Below are 19,267 nucleotides of genomic sequence, written 5' to 3'. Positions count from 1 at the left end.
TGAAAAACAAAAAACACTGAGTGAGCAACAGTTCTGTGTGTGGAAACGCTTTGTTGATAAGAGAGGTCAGAGGAAAATGGTCAGATTGGTTCAAGCTGCCGGGAAGGATATAGTAACCCAAATAATCACTCTTTACAACTGTGGTGAGCAGAAACACCTCTCAGAATGCACAACACAAAGTCTTGAGGTGGATGGTCTCCAACAGCAGAAGACCACATTGTGTTTCACTCCTGTCAGCCAAGAACAAGAATCTGAGGCTGTCATGGGCACAGGCTCATTTTTTTTTTTTTTCAGAAAAAAAAAAATCACCTGGTGTTTTTCCAGTCTTCGATCCAATTTCAGTGAGTCTGTGCCCATGATAACCTCAGATTCTTGTTGTTGGCTGACAGGAATGGAACCTGATGTGGTCTTCTGCTGTTGTAGGCCATCTACCTCAAGATTTGATGTGTTGTGCTTTTCTGTTCACCACGGTTGTAAAGAGTGCTTCTTTGAGTTACTATAGACTTCTAGTCAGTTCAGACCAGTCTGGTCATTCTCCTCTTATCTCTCTCATCTACAAGGTGCTTCAGCCTACAGACCCACCACTTTATCAGAGGGCTCTGATAAAGGACATAAGCATCAGCACTGCATGGACTCAATTTCAGAACAACAGATTTCAGCTGAGCCATGTCTGTCCATTCAATGTGACTCAAATTGCTTTCTCAATTACTTACTATGCTTAATATAGTTTAAAGCTGAAAGTGATGCCACTGAGGGAGGGAGAGAATGAGAGGTGAGTGCCTCTACTGTGAAACAACACAGCAATTTTGTAGAGCCAACTTGCAAATAGTTTGGTCAGTCATAGCCAATAAGGCTAGCAATACTAATGAGCAAAAACCAACTTGAAGCTAGTGGGCACCAATGAGTTCTCTAGTGTTTCCAAGAAAACACTGATGACAGTTGTCTATCTAGGCAGATTACTTGTAGCTCTGACCACAGTCACAACTTGTTTAATGGATAGCTCCATATGGTGTATACGTGGCTCCATGACGTTAGTATTTATTGAAAATACTTTCATATGTCAACTTTGTGACTTTGGTAGAAGGTCTCAGCATGCAAGAAGGTATCCAGCTGATTCTCTTGTAGCTCTGACCACAGTCACAACTTGTTTAATGGATAGCTCCATATGGTGTATACATGGCTCCATGACATTAGTATTTATTGAAAATACTGTCATACATCAACTTTGTGACTTTGGTAGAAGGTCTCAGCATGCAAGAAGGTATCCAGCTGATTCTCTGCTGGTTAGGAAAGGTGAATTAAAACTATATACAATGTCCCCATATTCATTCATTCATTTTCAGTAATCACCTTATCCTGGTCGGTACTGTTGTGATCCAGAGTCAATCCTGGGAGCACTGGGCACAAGGCAGGAGAACTCACCACGGATGGAATGCTCATACACACATTCACACATGCATTCACACCTGTGGGCAATTTAGCATAACCTATCCACCTAAATGTTTTTAGGCAGTGGGAGGAAACCAGAGAAGCCTAAGGAAATCACCGGGAAAACATGCACAGAAACTCCACACAGACAGTATAACAATGTGCCACCATGCCACCCCTACAACGTCCCCATATGTTTGAGCAAAATTACTCATTGGGGATGATTGGGGAGCCCATGCCAAGGTGTTTGACTTCATCATCAGATCATTATTAACCTGGAACATGGGAACATCAAAAGTGGGTCCTATAAAACTAGGTTAGTATGTTAGTATGCCATGAGATGGCTGCCAACATTCCCCACCATACTTTTGGCACCAGACATTGTGGGTTGAAGGCATTCATCAGCTTCCTACAAGTGAAGTGAAGTGATGTGAGGCCAAGTATGGTGACCCATACTCAGAATTTTGCTCGGCATTTAATACATCCACAAGTCCGACTCTATAACCATTAGGCCACGATTGCCCCCTAACACAACCATCCACATATAGGAAATACGGTTTTTCAAAAAAAAAAAAAAAAAAAAAAAAAAAAAATAATACCTTTTTCCCCATTGCTCAGACATCTAGTTTTGCCTTACACCAAGTTATGCACAGGCTATAGCTATTACTCAACTGCTCTGGACCCTCCTTCTGCATGAGCCACAAGTTGTGGTTTAAAAATTGCTGCATGCAAACGGTCAACCACAGAGCTGGTTGGGACAACCAAGTTCAGTAACAAAGATAATGTGTTAAATTAAATCTCACATAACTCTCAAGTCAGAACAAGTAAATGGTTTGGAGGGAACTAATATGGCTAATATTCCATTTGATAAGTAGTAAATTTTTTTAAAGAAAAATTGCCATTAACAGAAAACTTCAGTTTTATTCTGTTAAATTTATTTGTGTGGACAAGTGATGTATGTGCTATGAATATGACTGCCAAATCTGCATGACAAAAGCAGCCAAGCAGTATTAACAGACAGTTTCCCTAAGTAGTTCTTTCACAAAGGTAAAAGATTTTTACACATTTTGTCAAAAATCTTTTAAAAAAAAGTCTATGAAACTGAATAAAAAAATATGCACCTGGCAACACTTCCTTCAAAGCCCAGAGCAACACACCTAGCACTTATTTACACCTGGTTTTGGGAGACAGACAAAAAAAATGGCCACCTCTAACTAACTTTTTGTGTAATCTTTGTGGTTGTACTTTTGGTCATTTTATCAACAATCCTGTAAATTGTCTGTCTTCCCTGTCAGTGAGCTTAAACCACTGTTTCTCTTTGTTGAGGTAGTTTCTCCCTGTTTGCCATGACACTGACATGAACTTTGAAACTGTTCCCTGTAAAACACTAAATGAATTTTCAGTTTTTGTGAATGACGAATTTGCAATTCAGGAACCCACTATTCTGGGCTCTTTAGAACGCTGTTAGTTGCCTAATGCTACGGATTATGACAATGGGGTTGCAAATTAATGTGGCTTTATAAGAAGCATTTTATAAATAAATAATTTTCCATATACAAATAATGACTAGAATAGTACAAATTTAGAAGAATTTTAGATATACTGTACCTCTACGTTAGGGGTTTTGTGTGCTAATATTTTGAAATGTTACTGGACGTCACCTTCAAACAAGCCACACTGAAGAGTTTGTCAATGTGTTCAAGATCGCTGTGCATGAAATCACTGAACATTTTCCACTTCAATTTGGAAACCTGATGGACAGGCATGTTTTAGCTCTGACATGCCATCTAATGAATGTCACATTTACTCCTCCTGATCCTCCTGCTGTTATGCATGTGCATTCATACTTCAAGTATAAACCAGGCTCCTATGCTTCACAACGAGCCCTATCACAACGCCCTGGTGTGGATTATTTTCCTATAACAACGTAACACTTCCCACTGGTAAGTCAGTGCAAGAATATTTCTTTGGTTTTTAGTCACTTATATTACACATATGTATGTTACTATCATAATGTTCCAATGTTACAGTAGTCGTAAATTATAAAGCTAAAATAAAAAAAAAAAAGTAGGGTGATCAAGGCTTAGGGTCACAGAAACTTCATTACAGTGTCCATTTGGGGTTGTTTGCCCAAAAAGTTGTGAACCCCTCCTCTGTATCTTTCAACCAGATAGATCTTGATTTGTAAATAGATCCTGCATACATGTCAATCAGTCTACAACTCCATGCTAAATTAAAAACATACATATAAAATGTTCAATTTAAAATAGATTTCTCAAATTAGACTTTTAGATGCTGTATGAAACACTTTCAACCCAGTATCATTCTAAGCTTATCAAACCTGAAACATTGGCTCTTTTCCTTGAAGACAATGTATCAGTATCAACCCTATTTGCCATGTTTCTGCACATTACTATTTATGGGTTATTTTTGTTTCATTATTAGTTATCACATTTTAAGTAATATGATGTAATAACTGATATTTAATGTGACAAGTTGTTCCATTAAATTTGCCCTACACAAAACCAATTATGTATATAATATATGTATATATATAAAATTTACATAATATAACTGGCTAAATATATATATTTGGACAATGACAGTTTTTGTGATTTTGCCTTTATACACCACCACAATGGATTTGAAATAAAACAATCAAGATGTGACTTTCAGCTTTATTTTAAGAGGCTCCACAAAAATATGGCATTTACCATTTAGGAATTATAGCCATTTTCAACAAAGTCAGAATTATAGCCATTTTCTCCCATTTTCAGGGGCTCAAAGGTATTTGGACAAAGTTACATAATTGTAAATATAACCATAATTTTAATACTTGGATGAAAATCATTTGAAGTCAATGACTGCCTGAAGTCTGGTGCCCATGTTCTCAAAACTGAAATTCTGAGTTTCCTCCCTGGAGATGCTTTGCCAGGCCTTCACTGCAGCTACCTTCAGTTGCTGCTTGTTTGTGGGTCTTTCTGCCTTCAGTCTTGTCTTCAGTAAGTGAAAAGCATGCTCTACTGGGTTGAGATCAGGTGACTGATTTGGCCATTGAAGAATATTCCATTTCTTTGCCTTCAAAAAGTCTTGAGTTGCTTTCGAAGTATGTTTAGGGTCATTATCCATCTGCACTGTGAAGCGGTGTCCTATCAGTTTTGTAGCATTTGGCTGAATGTGAGCAGAGAGTATAGCCCTATACACCTCAGAATTCATCTTGCTACTTCTGTCAGCAGTCACATCATCAATAAACACCAGTGAGCCCATTCCATTGGCAGCCATACATGCCCATGCCATAACACTTCCTCCACCATGTTTGACACATGATGTGGTATACTTTGGGTCATGAGCTGTTCCTTTCTTTCACCATACTTTTCTCTTCCCATCATTCTGGTACAAGATAATCTTGGTTTCATCAGTCCAAAGAATCTTATTCCAGAACATAGGAGGCTTTTTTAGATGTTTTCTGGCAAAGTCTAATCTGCCTTTCCTGTTCTTGAATGTTACCAGTGGTTTGAACCTTGTTGTAAACTCTCTGTATTTACATTCATGAAGGCGTCTCTTGATTGTAGATTTTGACAATGATACGCCTACCTTCTCCAGAGTATTCTTGACTTATGTTGATGTTGTGAAGGGGTTTTTCTTCACCAAGGAAAGGATTCTGCGATCATCCACTTTAGTTGTCTTCTGTGGTCTTCCAGGCCTTTCAATGTTGTTGAGCTCACCAGTGCTTTCTTTCTTTTTAAGAATGTACCCAACTGTTGATTCGCCCACACCTATGGTTTTTGCTATCTCTCTTATAGATTTATGTTGTTTTTTTCAGCCTAATGATGGCCTCCTTCATTTGCATTGAGATCTCCTTGGACTTCATACTGGTAGCTCCAGTCGAACAGCTGCCAAATGCCAACTCAATTCCTGATATCAACTCCAGACCTTTTATCTGCTTCATTTGTCTTGAAGTAACAAGGGAATGGACCGCACCTGGTCAATTAACTTCTTGTCAGTCAATTGTGCAAATACCTTTGAGCCCCTGAAAATGGAAGTACTTTGCTTAAAATGGCTTTAATTCCTAAATGGTAAATGCCATATTTTTGTAGAACCTCTTAAAATAAAGCTGAAAGTCTACACCTCGATCACATCTTGATTGTTTATTTCAAATCCATTGTGGTGGTGTATAACGGCAAAATCACAAAAACTCTGTCATTGTCCAAATACTTCCGGACCTAACTATATATATATATATATATATATATACACACACACACACACAGTCAGGTCCATAAATATTGGGACATTTACACAATTCTAACATTTTTGGCTCTATACACCACCACAATGGATTTCAAATGAAACGAACAAGATGTGCTTTAACTGCAGAGTGTCAGCTTTAATTTGAGGGTATTTACATCCAAATCAGGTGAACGGTCTAGGAATTACAACAGTTTGCATATGTGCCTCCCACTTGTTAAGGGACCAAAAGTGATGGGACAATTGCCTTCTCAGCTGTTCCATGGCCAGGTGTGTGTTATTCCCTCATTATCCCAATTACAAGAGCAGATAAATGGTCCAGAGTTCATTTCAAGTGTGCTATTTGCATTTGGAATCTGTTGCTGTCAACTCTCAAGATGAGATCCAAAGAGCTGTCACTATCAGTGAAGCAAGCCATCATTAGGCTGAAAAAACAAAACAAACCCATCAGAGAGATAGCAAAAACATTAGGCGTGGCCAAAACAACTGTTTGGAACATTCTTAAAAAGAAGGAACGCACCGGTGAGCTCAGCAACACCAAAAGACCCGGAAGACCACGGAAAACAGCTGTGGTGGATGACCGAAGAATTCTTTCCCTGGTGAAGAAAACACCCTTCACAACAGTTGGCCAGATCAAGAACACTCTCCAGGAGTGTATGTGTGTCAAAGTCAACAATCAAGAGAAGACTTCACCAGAGTGAATACAGAGGGTTCACCACAAGATGTAAACCATTGGTGAGCCTCAAAAACAGGAAGGCCAGATTAGAGTTTGCCAAACGACATCTAAAAAAGCCTTCACAGTTCTGGAACAACATCCTATGGACAGATGAGACCAAGATCAACTTGTACCAGAATGATGGGAAGAGAAGAGTATAGAGAAGGAACGGAACTGCTCATGATCCTAAGCATACCACCTCATCAGTGAAGCATGGTGGTTGTAGTGTCATGACGTGGGCATGTATGGCTGCCAATGGAACTGGTTCTCTTGTATTTATTGATGATGTGACTGCTGACAAAAGCAGCAGGATGAATTCTGAAGTGTTTCGGGCAATATTATCTACTCATATTCAGCCAAATGCTTCAGAACTCATTGGACGGCGCTTCACAGTGCAGATGGACAATGACCCAAAGCATACTGCAAAAGCAACCAGAGAGTTTTTGAAGGGAAAGAAGTGGACTGTTATGCAATGGCCAAGTCAATCACCTGACCTGAATCTGATTGAGCATGCATTTCACTTGCTGAAGACAAAACTGAAGGGAAAATGCCCCAAGAACAAGCAGGAACTGAAGACAGTTGCAGTAGAGGCCTGGCAGAGCATCACCAGGGATGAAACCCAGCGTCTGGTGATGTCTATGCGTTCCAGACTTCGGGCTGTAATTGACTGCAAAGGATTTGCAACCAAGTATTAAAAAGTGAAAGTTTGATTTATGATTATTATTCTGTCCCATTACTTTTGGTCCCTTAACAAGTGGGAGGCACATATGCAAACTGTTGTAATTCTTACACCGTTCACCTGATTTGTAAATACCCTCAAATTAAAGCTGACAGTCTGCAGTTAAAGCACATCTTGTTCGTTTCATTTGAAATCCATTGTGGTGGTGTACAGAGCCAAAAATGTTAGAATTGTGTCGATGTCCCAATATTTGTGGACCTGACTGTGTACATATATATATATATATATATATATATATATATATATATATATATATATATATATATATATATATATATATATATATATATATATATTACCAAAAGTATTCAGTCACCTGCCTTGACTCACATATGAACTTAAGTGCCATCCCATTCCTAACCCATAGGGTTCAATATGATGTCGGTCCACCTTTTGCAGCTATTACAGCTTCAACTCTTCTGGGAAGGCTGTCCACAAGGTTGAGGAGTGTGTTTATAGGAATTTTTGACCATTCTTCCAAAAGCGCATTGGTGAGGTCACACACTGATGTTGGTCGAGAAGGCCTGGCTCTCAGTCTCCGCTCTAATTCATCCCAAAAATGTTCTATCGGGTTGAGGTCAGGACTCTGTGCAGGCCAGTCAAGTTCATCCACACCAGACTCTGTCATCCATGTCTTTATGGCCCTTGCTTTGTGCACTGGTGCACAGTCATGTTGGAAGAGGAAGGGGCCCGCTCCAAACTGTTCCCACAAGGTTGGGAGCATGGAATTGTCCAAAATGTTTTGGTATCCTGAAGCATTCAAAGTTCCTTTCACTGGAACTAAGGGGCCAAGCCCAACTCCTGAAAAACAACCCCACACCATAATTCCTCCTCCACCAAATTTCACACTCGGCACAATGCAGTCCGAAATGTACCGTTCTCCTGGCAACCTCCAAATCCAGACTCGTCCATCAGATTGCCAGATGGAAAAGCGTGATTCATCACTCCAGAGAACGCGTCTCCACTGCTCTAGAGTCCAGTGGCGGCGTGCTTTACACCACTGCATCCGACGCTTTGCATTGCACTTGGTGATGTGTGGCTTGGATGCAGCTGCTCGGCCATGGAAACCCATTCCATGAAGCTCTCTGCGTACTGTACTTTGGCTAATCTGAAGGTCACAAGAAGTTTGGAGCTCTGTAGCAATTGACTGTGAAGAAAGTCAACGACCTCTTTGCACTATGCGCTTCAGCATCCGCTGACCCCTCTCCGTCAGTTTACGTGGCCTACCACTTCGTGGCCGAGTTGCTGTTGTTCCCAAACTCTTCCATTTTGTTATGATAAAGCTGACAGTTGACTGTGGAATATTTGGAGCGAGGAAATTTCACGACTGGATTTGTTGCACAGGTGGCATCCTATGACAGTTCCACGCTGGAATTCACTGAGCTCCTGAGAGCGGCCCATTCTTGCACAAATGTTTGTAAAAACAGTCTGCATGCCTAAGTGCTTGATTTTATACACCTGTGGCCAGGCCAAGTGATTAGGACACCTGATTCTGATCATTTGGATGGGTGACCGAATACTTTTGGTAATATAGTGTATATATATATATATATATATATATATATATATATATATATATATATATATATATATATATATATATATATATATACACACAGACACACAAATTCACTTGACTGAAAAACACTGATCCTTCAGGTGCACTTTCAACTGGAACCTGAGTATATAAAATTAATATGAATACTTAAGAAGGTGTAATATGCCTGACCAACTAGAAGGGACATTTACCTGATCCCAGCCCCATTGTCGAGGCTTAGGATTTGGGTAGTGGAGCAGTTCCAAGGCTGTCTCTCTGATGATCTCAGGATTCAGTAAACGGAACTTTGAAGGATCAACTGGAATGCTACCAGGTACCTTCTGCCAGAAAAACAGCTTGTCCCAGAGTGACTGAAAAAGAACAAATAAACGATGTTTTCCAGGGTTTCCTCATTACTCATAACTGCAAACTATACTCTTGATATACAGTATGGTTATTATTTTACTAGGTAATTTAGTGTAATATTTTCAAAGTTTAGGAGAATACCCTGTTACCACCATACCCATAATATAAGGCACTGGAAGTATTGGGAGGTAAAGGTGAGGCCTATTCACAGTAATGTGCAAACATATGCTTCGCTGCTTGAAAATGTATATATGCATTACACTTGCAAATTACATTTTGTTGCTTTTGCACATCACAGAGAATATGGTTTATGTGGAAATGAATGTATGCAACATTGATAAATAATATACACTAATATAAAGGAGGTTTTAATTCCCCCTGAGTTTCAAGAAAAGAACCAATAGCAAGTAGTCCAAGTTTTACCATGACACTCTCAGATCTGAAAAAGTGTAAGATGTCTGGCAGATAAAAGACATGATGGTGATGTTAATAATAATGATTATATGATTATGATGATGCTGGTGTGTGTTTGTACAAATCCAACAGAAAGGTGCTGCTGCATGGACACCTCTTATCTGAGAGTAAAATTCAGAATTGAAGGTGTTAAAATTGCACAATTTTATGCACTGTGCTGCTGCCACATTGGATAACTGCATTAATGAGCAGGTGTACAGGTGTTCCTATTAAAGTGGATGGTGAGTGTATATACACACAACCTGCAGTGGGTCAAAATTTTACATATACTTTGTTAGTATTTGGTGACATTGCTTTTAATTGCTTGAACTTGAATAATACTTAAGAATACTTCACCAGAATTTTTGCCCATTCCTCCTGACAGAACTGATGTAACTCAGTCATGTTTGTGGGCCTCATAGGTCAGATATGCGTTTTCAGTTCAGTCTATAAATTTTCTACGGGATTCAGGTCAGGGCCAATCCAATGGTTTCACTCTGTTGTCTTTAAACCATTTTGTTACAATTTTGGAGGTATGCTTAGCATCACTGTCCTGCTGGAAGACTTTAATCAGGACATTAATCAGCCTTCTCGACTATCTAATGTCATCCCACTCATAGTGCCATATTTATATACACCAATGAGCCAAAACATTATGGCCACTTGCCTAATATATTGTTAGTCCTATACGCCAAAACAGGCCCTGACCCACCGAGGCATGGACTCTACAAGACATTAGCAGCAGAGGTCCTGTAAATTGTGAAGTGGAGCCACAACAGATCTGATTTCTTGTTCCAGCACATCCTGGAAGATGCTTGATCGGATCGAGATCTGGGATATAAGGGCAACACCTTGAACTCTTCATCATGCTCCTCAAAAAAAATCAAGGTGTGCAGTGCGGCAGAGCACATAATCCTGTTGAAAGAACCCACTGCTCTCGGAGAATACCATTGCCATGGTAAATGTAAATGGTGCACACATATCAAGCCGTCCATGTGATGTAAAAGAAACAATCCAGTTGTCTAGCCATAATGATTTGGTCTTTGTCAAAACCATTCAGGTCTTTACGCCTGCCAATTTCTCCCTCATCCAACATGGCAACAACCAAATCTTTGCTTACTGTCTAAAATATCTCAGACCTTGACATCCATTGTTACGAGATAATTAACATTATTCACCTCATCAGTAAGTGGTCATAATGTTTTGGCTTATTCGTGTACTTAATATTGCTCTCAAATGACATTCTATATTCTATGCATTCTTTAGTTTTTACAATGCCAAAAATGTGATATATTGTGGTTACATCAAACTGTCAGACAGTGGAGCTGGATTTAATACTGCTACTCATTTAAGGTGATATTGCACAAGAAACTGTACAAACACTGAATCGTGCATAAATGAGACATGCCTCTGTTTTTGGAAATCCAGATTGACTGTCTGAGTAGTGCTGAAGTCCATAGTTACATCTGAGGTCTAAATTCCCAAGTCTGTAATTTTGGTATTAAGTCCTTACTACACACGTGTAACTCAACTCTGCATATTGCACTTAGTCTCCACAGCAGAAATTCATACATAAGGATAGAGGGCTATGATTTCACACACGCGCACGCGCACACACACAGGTATGCACGCACAACCACCAGAACATAGGTGAACAGCAATTTTTTTCAAGTCTTGCCACAGATCCGATTGAAGTCTGGGCTTTCACGGGGGCATTCAGGTTCTTGGTTTTCCAACAAGTCACTGTAGCTTTGGCTGTATGCTTAGGGTCAGTGTCCTGATGGAAGTTGAAGCTCTCAAGTCTCCTGCAAACTAGAACAGGTTTTCTTCTAGGATTGCTCTGTTTTCCACCCATCTTGCCCTCAACCCTGAGCAGTTTCCCAGTCCCTGCTGATAAAAAGAATTCCCACAGCATGTGCTCCTACCACCATGCTTCACAGGGGATATGCTGTTCTTAGATTGGCCAACTGTTTTGGGGTTCTGCCAAATGTAGCCCTTTGTGCAAAGGTCAAAAAGTACAATTTTGGTCTCATCAGACCAGAGAACCAAAGTTTCTTTTTCCAAATGTTTGCTTAGTCTCCAATTGGCAACAACTGGCTTTCTTCTCAACACACCTCCCAAAAGCCCAGCTGTGTGGAGTGTCCTGGCTATGGCTGTCCTTAACTTCTCCCATCTGAGCTGTCGATCTCTCCAGTTCCTTCATAGGTACGTTTGGACTCGTGGATGCTTCACTGACTAATCCCCCCTTTACCCAGTCACTAACGACTGGTGGGAAACTATCTCAGATTGCTGATTATATCACCGGACCTACAAACCATTACGTATTTTTCATAGGAGCTTTGCAAAAACATCAAAGAATACTAGAGTTAGAGAGTAAAATGTTAATGTTTAAGTGCACTGCATAATGGGATTTTGAAGTTTGGGGTGGGGGTTGAGACTGTGTGTGTGAGAGAGCCATAGAGAGAGAGAGACTTTATTTCTCTCTTTTTTTTCCAGTCTGCTAGCCCTGTCCCCTTCCCCCATCTTATGGGCTCTCGACCTACTCGACTTACTCGCTTTCTGCAATGGAAAACGAAGCATGTTTTGAGTTCATTAATGTGAAATAAAATCTATCAGTGTAACATTACATCACTGTAACATTACACAAGTATATATATTATCAAGACCAGTTTACGATATTTATCAGGGATGACACAGAAACATTCAGCCATCCAGCTGAGTTTTTGTGATTGCCACTTTTCCTGACTGCACAGACGGTAATATTATTATACCCTCTCCTACTCTCTTTAAACCAGAAATGGTGGAAATGCTTGTTTTTCTGTGAAGCGCAATCCATTACAGGGATTAGCCCTTTCTTTTAATAAAAAGAATAATAAAGAGTTGTAACATCAATTATTATCTACATTGCTTATACTAAGCACCAGATACATAAAAAGCTAATCACTAATTCACCAGGGTAAAAAAAAATTGGCTTAGGAGGGAACAGTGGAAAGGCTATGGGGGGCCTGGGCCCACCCATCTGGAGGCCTAGACCACCCAAAAGAGAGCTCTTGGAAGCCAATTAACATTATTTTAAAAAAACAGTTCTCGCTTGCTAGGAGCCACTATAAGAAGCCACACTGAGTGACTTGCTCAGTAACCAGTGTAAACTTTTCTGCGCAACGTATAGCCATGCAGCAGGCTAGTTCAATAAAGAGTTTACTTTCTCTGTAACAGATGCCATGCCATGCCTTTCCCCCCTGCCACACTGTAATCAGAGAATATAATAGCATTAACTGTATTTCAGTTTCTGTTAATACTGGAGCAGACTGTCAGATTGGAGATCGGACTCATTCTAGATTTGAAGAAGGGAACTACAGCTTGTCAAAGAATTCATAGTGCAACTCTTTATTAACAAACAACAAAACATTTTTTTAACTGTAACAAAAATGCATAACAAAATTTATCACATTATCTTTAAATACAGAAATTACAGTAGGCCTAGCTTCCTTATCAGTTGAAATCTGAAGGTTTTTGCTGCAGTTGTGTGTGAATGAAATGATCATAAAATGATAATAATAATCTGATGAGGCAGGGGGTCATTCTGGCTACTTCTCATATTAAAACCCTCATTTGAATAAAATGACCTTAAATGTCACTGTAACCAAAAGTACTTCTGACAGGCAGTTATAATGGTTCTCCTAATAGATTTAAAAGAAATCTTAGCAAAAACGATTTGTGTGATTTGTTGGTTTCTTCAGAAACAATCTGCAAACATCCTTGTCTCCAACTTGCATCTCTATTGACTGGAAAAGCTGCTCAAAATCAGTTATTTAATTTCACATAGGCTGGCTGTGTGGCCAGAGCATTTTGGATAATTGTAATTGTCATTGAAATTAAATACTAGTTGGCTTACTGAAATGTCAAAAGCACTTGTAGAACACAGTAGTATAAAGATCTCTAATTTTAACAGCCTATATTCTGCAACCAGCTGTTTCATTTTGTGCTTTCCTGTTAGTTGTCATGTGTTCAGCTTCTGGATTTAGTTGGTATGTAATGTTAGTCACTACTCAGTGCATGCTGTGAATGCCCTTTTGTTGTGTTCCTGTTAAGCGTGTAGATTGGCTAAGTTCCTTAAATGTGTGGTTTTTATTTGATGTAGGTATGGTAATATGCTGGTCAATTTCTAGCCTCACCACTGGGCAGGAAATCTTTTTTTTTCCACTCGCTCCACTTGCATTCACAGGAAAATTATAATCTTCACTATATCCTAGAACTACATGGTGGTAAACGAAATTTAGCCACTGGGTGAGTATTTTTTTTAAAAACCATGACTATGTTTCTATTTTTTAATCATTTTCAGAAAATGTGAGCGGTAAGTTAGGGTGGAGCTACATGCACACAGGTGAGAGCGAGAGAGTGCTCTTAAAAAGAGAGTGTCTCTAGTAACTATTTTACAACTATAATAAGTACTATTAATACACCTAGTTTTTAATTACTTATTCAACCCACAACATTAATATTAGATCTCCATATTTAACATGGGTTACGTGTGTAAAAGTTCAAGAGGCTGATGATGATTGGACCATATTTGGAGGAGTAAAAACAGATCTTTTGTCACAATTCAAGATGGCAGCCATATCAATATTGCAGACCATTAAACAATGAACCATCAGACCTTTTATGACCTATAGTTGGATTGAAGATTGGTTTGGATGATCCTAAACTTCATAAAAAGCATGTGAATGGTTGTATGGCATGTCCTAGTCTCCCTTGGCATACACCGATCAGCCATAACATTAAAACCACTGACAGGTGAAGTAAACAACACTGATTATCTCGGTACAATGGCACCTCTCAATGGGTTGGATATATTAGGGACCAAGTGAACAGCCAGTTCTCGAAGAAGATGTGCTGGAATCAGGAAAAAAATGCAAACATAAGGATCTGAGCGACTTTGACAAGGGCCAAATTGTGATGGCTAGATGACTGTGTCAAAGCATCTCCAAAATGGCAGGTCTTGTGGGGTGTTCCCAGTATACAGTGGTTAGTACCTACCAAAAGTGGTCCAAGGAAAGACAACCAGTGAACTGGTGACAGGGTCATTGGCACCCAAGGCTCATGGATGCACATGGGGAGTGAAGGCAAGCCCATCTGGTCCAATTCCACAGAAGAGCTATTGTAGCACAAATTGCTGAAAAGTTAAAGCTGGCTATGATAGAAAGGTGTCAGAACACACAGTGCATCGCAGCTTGCTGCGTAGCCACAGAACATCAGTGCCCATGCTGACCCCTGTCCAACACCGAAAGCTCCTAAAATGGGCACATGAGCATCAGAACTGGACCATGGAGCAATGGAAGAAGGTGGTCTGGTCTGAATCACTTTTTCTTTTACATCATGTGATCGGCCGGGTGCGTGTGTGTCACTTACCTGGGGAAGAGATGGCACCAGGATGAACTATGAGAAAAAGGCAAGTCGGCAGAGGCAGTGTGATGCTTTGGGCAATGTTCTGCTGGGAAACCTTGGGTCCTGGCATTCATGTGGATGTTACTTTGACACATACCACCTATGTAAACACTGATGCTGACCAAGTACACCCTTTCATGGGAACGGTATTCCTTAATGGCAGTGGCCTCTTCCTCAGCAGGAGGAAGAACATGGCAAAGACTTCAAGGTGTTGACTTGGCCTCCAATTTCCCCAGATCTCAATCCGATCGAGAATCTGGGGATGTGTTGGACAAACAAGTCCAATCCATGAAGGCTCCACTTCGCAACTTACAGGACTTAAAGGATCTACGGCTAACATCTTGGTGCCAGAAAACACACCACACGTTCAGAGAGCTGTTTTGGCGGCACAAGGGGGACTAACACAATATTAGGCAAATGGTTTTAATGTTATGACTGATCGGTGTATATGAAATCACTTTGTATTGAACTGGAAATGCCCTACTCCACTGCATGGCTAATTGCTGATTCCAATTCCTTTTTTTCTTTATAAACTCAATGCCCTCATTTGACCGTCTGGATGAAGAGTACATTTTATATTTTGTACCACTGTAAATCCTCCTATTGTATAGTATATATATATATATATATATATATATATATATATATATATATATATATATATATATATAATTTATTGCACAACAGCTATGTACAAGGGAGTGTGAGAGCTAACACAGACCCCACACTTCAGGTCACAGCCAAAGCCATAGCAAAACTGAAAACAAGGTATATTTTTTCCCTTCTTGATGGATAAATAAATATATTTTACAAGGGATGTGCATATGGTTTCTGCTGGTCTTCTGTTCTCTTTCTCCAAGTTATCATTCCCATACCTTAATGAGAAAATGGATCATAGCTATTAATAAATGCATAAATACATGAAATAAATGTGATAAATAAATGAAAAATGTGGAGGAGAAATGAGGATTTGTCTGGAATCATGTTGTGGCCCTGGACTTGAGGGCCTGGACTGTCTGAACTGGCAAATAAATGGTGAATGGTCTGCACTTATATAGCGCCTTTTAACCTTAGCAGTTCTACAAAGTGCTTTACACTGTTTCTCATTCACCCACTCACAAATACACTCACACACCTCACTCATGCAAGGCGCTAGCCTGCCATTGGGAGCAACTTGGAGTTCGGTGTCTTGCTCAAGGACAGCTCGGCATGTGGAGGAGCCAGAGATTGAACCACCAACCCTGCGATTGGTGGACAACCCGTTCCACCACCTGAGCCACAGCCACCCCGAGTGAGGATTGACCAGTAACAGGATTGACAATGTATAGAGAAAAGTATCTAGAAAAGGCGCTTTAATTTCTAATGCCTCATTTAAAAGAAAATGTAGAAATAGTAAAGCAAGACCTCATACTACTCACTATTGTTGTTCTTGAAATCATAGCATGAAGCCAGTTGAAATCAACAGCTTTGTAAATAACAGCTACAAACTGAAGCTGAGGGTCGACATCTTCCCATATCTTTGGGCTGCCTTCAGGATAACTCATCCTGATAGTAGTGCGGTTTCCCACATCTCTACTGAAGTCTCTCACTGGGCCACTGTTCAATCTGCAAAAGGGTGAACATATATTAGATGTTAGATGTGACAGCAGAGCACTTTTTTTGTTGTGTAATCTTGCATTTTATATTTAACATACATAGATTTTTGAGTGTACACTGTCAGTATCTGACAGAATTAGGTGAGTCTTAGTGATTAATCCTGTGTTTCTATTATTCAGTAATACGTAGTGGTCTGTGGAATGCAGTACAACACAATTTTTTTTCTCCATTATTCAGGCTCAAAGGTCTATATATACTCTACTGCTTAAACTCAGCTTTCCCAACCCAAAGGATATATTATATAAAGTGTCCTAGAAATGCTGAAACCCACACTTATGCAAGCATTTAATAACAAGTTTACAATGGTTATTCAATACCACAGCACAGAACAAACACACATTTATTGGCCAATTAAACTGGTTTGGCTTACCTTAAGATCACATTGAACTGGTTCAGGAGAGGCCCAAGCTCCAGTCCTCGAAGTATGCCTCCATTGCCAACTACAACACATCGACGGCAATCATGCCCTCCAGTATTCTCTGACAAGGAACTGGGTATGAGATCCAGGACTTCTTTTAGCTTGTGTTGCAGGTCCCGAAATCCAAACGGTGGTGGATACTCAAATATTTGTTCTGTTAAGTTGCTGTTTTTTTGTAAGAAGGGCTCAGCCACGGGCACGGAACTAGAATACATTCTCTCGATGTTCCTTCTTGTAAAAGATGGTCTGCATTCTCGGGCTAACACACTTCTGACAAAGGAATGGACACGCTAAAAGAGGATGCACACATATTACACACACAAACACACACACACACACACATTATACAAATAAATATACACAAGAGAGAGAGAGAGAAAGACTGCAGAGTAATACAGAATTACTATATCCTTCCTGGCAGCTCGAACCAATCTGGCCATTTTTTCCTCTGACCTCTCTTATCAACAAGGTGTTTCCACCCACAGAACTGTCAATCATTCGATGTTTTTTGTTTTTCACTCCATTCTGTGTAATGAGACCCATGAAATCAGCAGCTTCTGAAATACTCAAACCAGCCCATCTGGCATACATATTTATATATGTATATGTACACACATACTGCTCAAACAAAAATAAGGGAACACTTAATCATTACACTATAACACAAAGTCAGTTAAACTTCAGGGATTTCAATCTGCTCCTCCAGGATGGCACATCCACACATGCCGTCTCAAGGAGGTTTGGTGTGTCTCCCAGCACAGTTTCAAGAGCATAGAGGAGATATATCGGGAGATGGGCCGTTACCCAAGGAGAGCTGGACAGGGCCGTAGAAGGGCAACAACCCAGCAGCAGGACCGGTATCTGCTCCTTTGTACAAGGAGGAACAGGAGGAGCACTGCCAAAGCTCTACAAAATGACCTCCAGCAGGCTACTGGTGTGCATGTTTCTGACCAAACTGTCAGAAACAGACTCTATGAGGGTGGCATGAGGGCCCAATTTCTCCTAGTGGGACCCGTGCTCACTGCCCAGCACCATGCAGCTCGATTGGCATTTGCCAGAGAACACCAGATTTGGCAGGTCCACCATTGGCACCCTGTTCTCTTCACAGATGAGAGCAGGTTCATATGTGACAGGCATATGTGACAGACGTGAAAGAGTCTGGAAATGTTATGCTGCCTGCAATCATGACCAGTTTGGCGGTGGGTCAGTGATGGTCTGGGGAGGAATATCCTTGGAGGGTCGCACAGACCTCCACGTGCTACCCAACGGTACCCTTACTACTATTAGGTACCGGGATGAAATCCTCAGAGCCATTGTCAGACCTTATGGTGGTGCAGTGGGCCCTGGGTTCCTCCTGGTGCATGACAATGCCCGGCCTCATGTGGCCAGAGTGTGTAGGCAGTTTCTGGATGATGAAGGCATTGATGCCATTGACTGGCCTTCATGTTCCCCAGACCTGAAATTGAGAATTGAGATTGAGAACCTCTGGGACATTATGCATTGGAGCATCCAAAGCTGCCAAGCAGCACCACAGACTGTCCAGGAGCTCACTGATGCCCTGATCCAGGTCTGTGAGGAGATCCCCCAGGACACCATCCGCCATCTCATCAGGAGCATGCCCAGACATTGTCCAGAGTGCATACAGGCACATGGGGGCCATACACACTACTGACTTGCTGTGATGAAATTCATGCAAGTTGGATCAGCCTGTAATTTAAATTTTTTACTTTGATTTTCGGTGTGATTTTGAATCCAGCCCTCAATGTGCTGACGACTTTGGCTTCCATTGACCATTGTGACATCATTTATTCTCAAAAATTACGAAATGTATATAAGTAAAGATTTTCAACTTGAATATCTCATTATATACATATATATATATATATATATATATATATATATATATAATGAGATATTCAAGTTGAAAATCTTTACTTATATACATTTCGTAATTTTTGAGAATATATATATATATATTACCATGCTAAGGTAAAGTTTGGTGTCCCGCAAGGCTCTGTTTTAGGCCCACTGCACTTTTCTCTATATATGCTACCTCTGGGCAAAATTATCTGTAAGCATGGTATTAGCTTCCACTGTTACGCTGATGACACAGAGTTGTATGTTTCAGCAAAGCCAGATGACAGACACCAGGTTAATAAAGTTGAGGAATGTGTAAAAGACATTAGAAACTGGATGCTTATTAACTTTCTCTTACTTAATTCTGACAAGACAGAAGTACTTGTACTAGGACCACATGCAGCT

General features: G+C 40.2%; 1 protein-coding gene across 4 annotated transcripts in view; it reads right to left on the bottom strand.

Annotated features, from left to right (window-relative positions):
• Window positions 1-19,267, bottom strand: part of st3gal5 (ST3 beta-galactoside alpha-2,3-sialyltransferase 5) — a 96,175-nt gene that overhangs the window by 28,188 nt on the left and 48,720 nt on the right. For 3 of the 4 annotated variants that reach the window (XM_026940337.3, XM_026940335.3, XM_026940336.3), the window contains 3 exons: window positions 16,958-17,295; window positions 16,350-16,536; window positions 8,880-9,038 (listed from right to left, as the gene is read on the bottom strand). In XM_026940337.3, the coding sequence (XP_026796138.1) occupies window positions 8,880-9,038; window positions 16,350-16,536; window positions 16,958-17,295 (684 nt within the window). The remainder of the gene's footprint in view (window positions 1-8,879; window positions 9,039-16,349; window positions 16,537-16,957; window positions 17,296-19,267) is intronic. The other variant, XM_053235618.1, reaches the window with a different exon arrangement.

This window comes from Pangasianodon hypophthalmus, chromosome 7 (genome assembly GCF_027358585.1).
Source record: "Pangasianodon hypophthalmus isolate fPanHyp1 chromosome 7, fPanHyp1.pri, whole genome shotgun sequence".
In the NCBI taxonomy this organism is placed as follows: Eukaryota; Metazoa; Chordata; class Actinopteri; order Siluriformes; family Pangasiidae; genus Pangasianodon; species Pangasianodon hypophthalmus.
The sequence above is the reverse complement of the archived record's forward strand: the minus strand, read 5'-3'. Positions and strand labels throughout refer to the sequence as shown.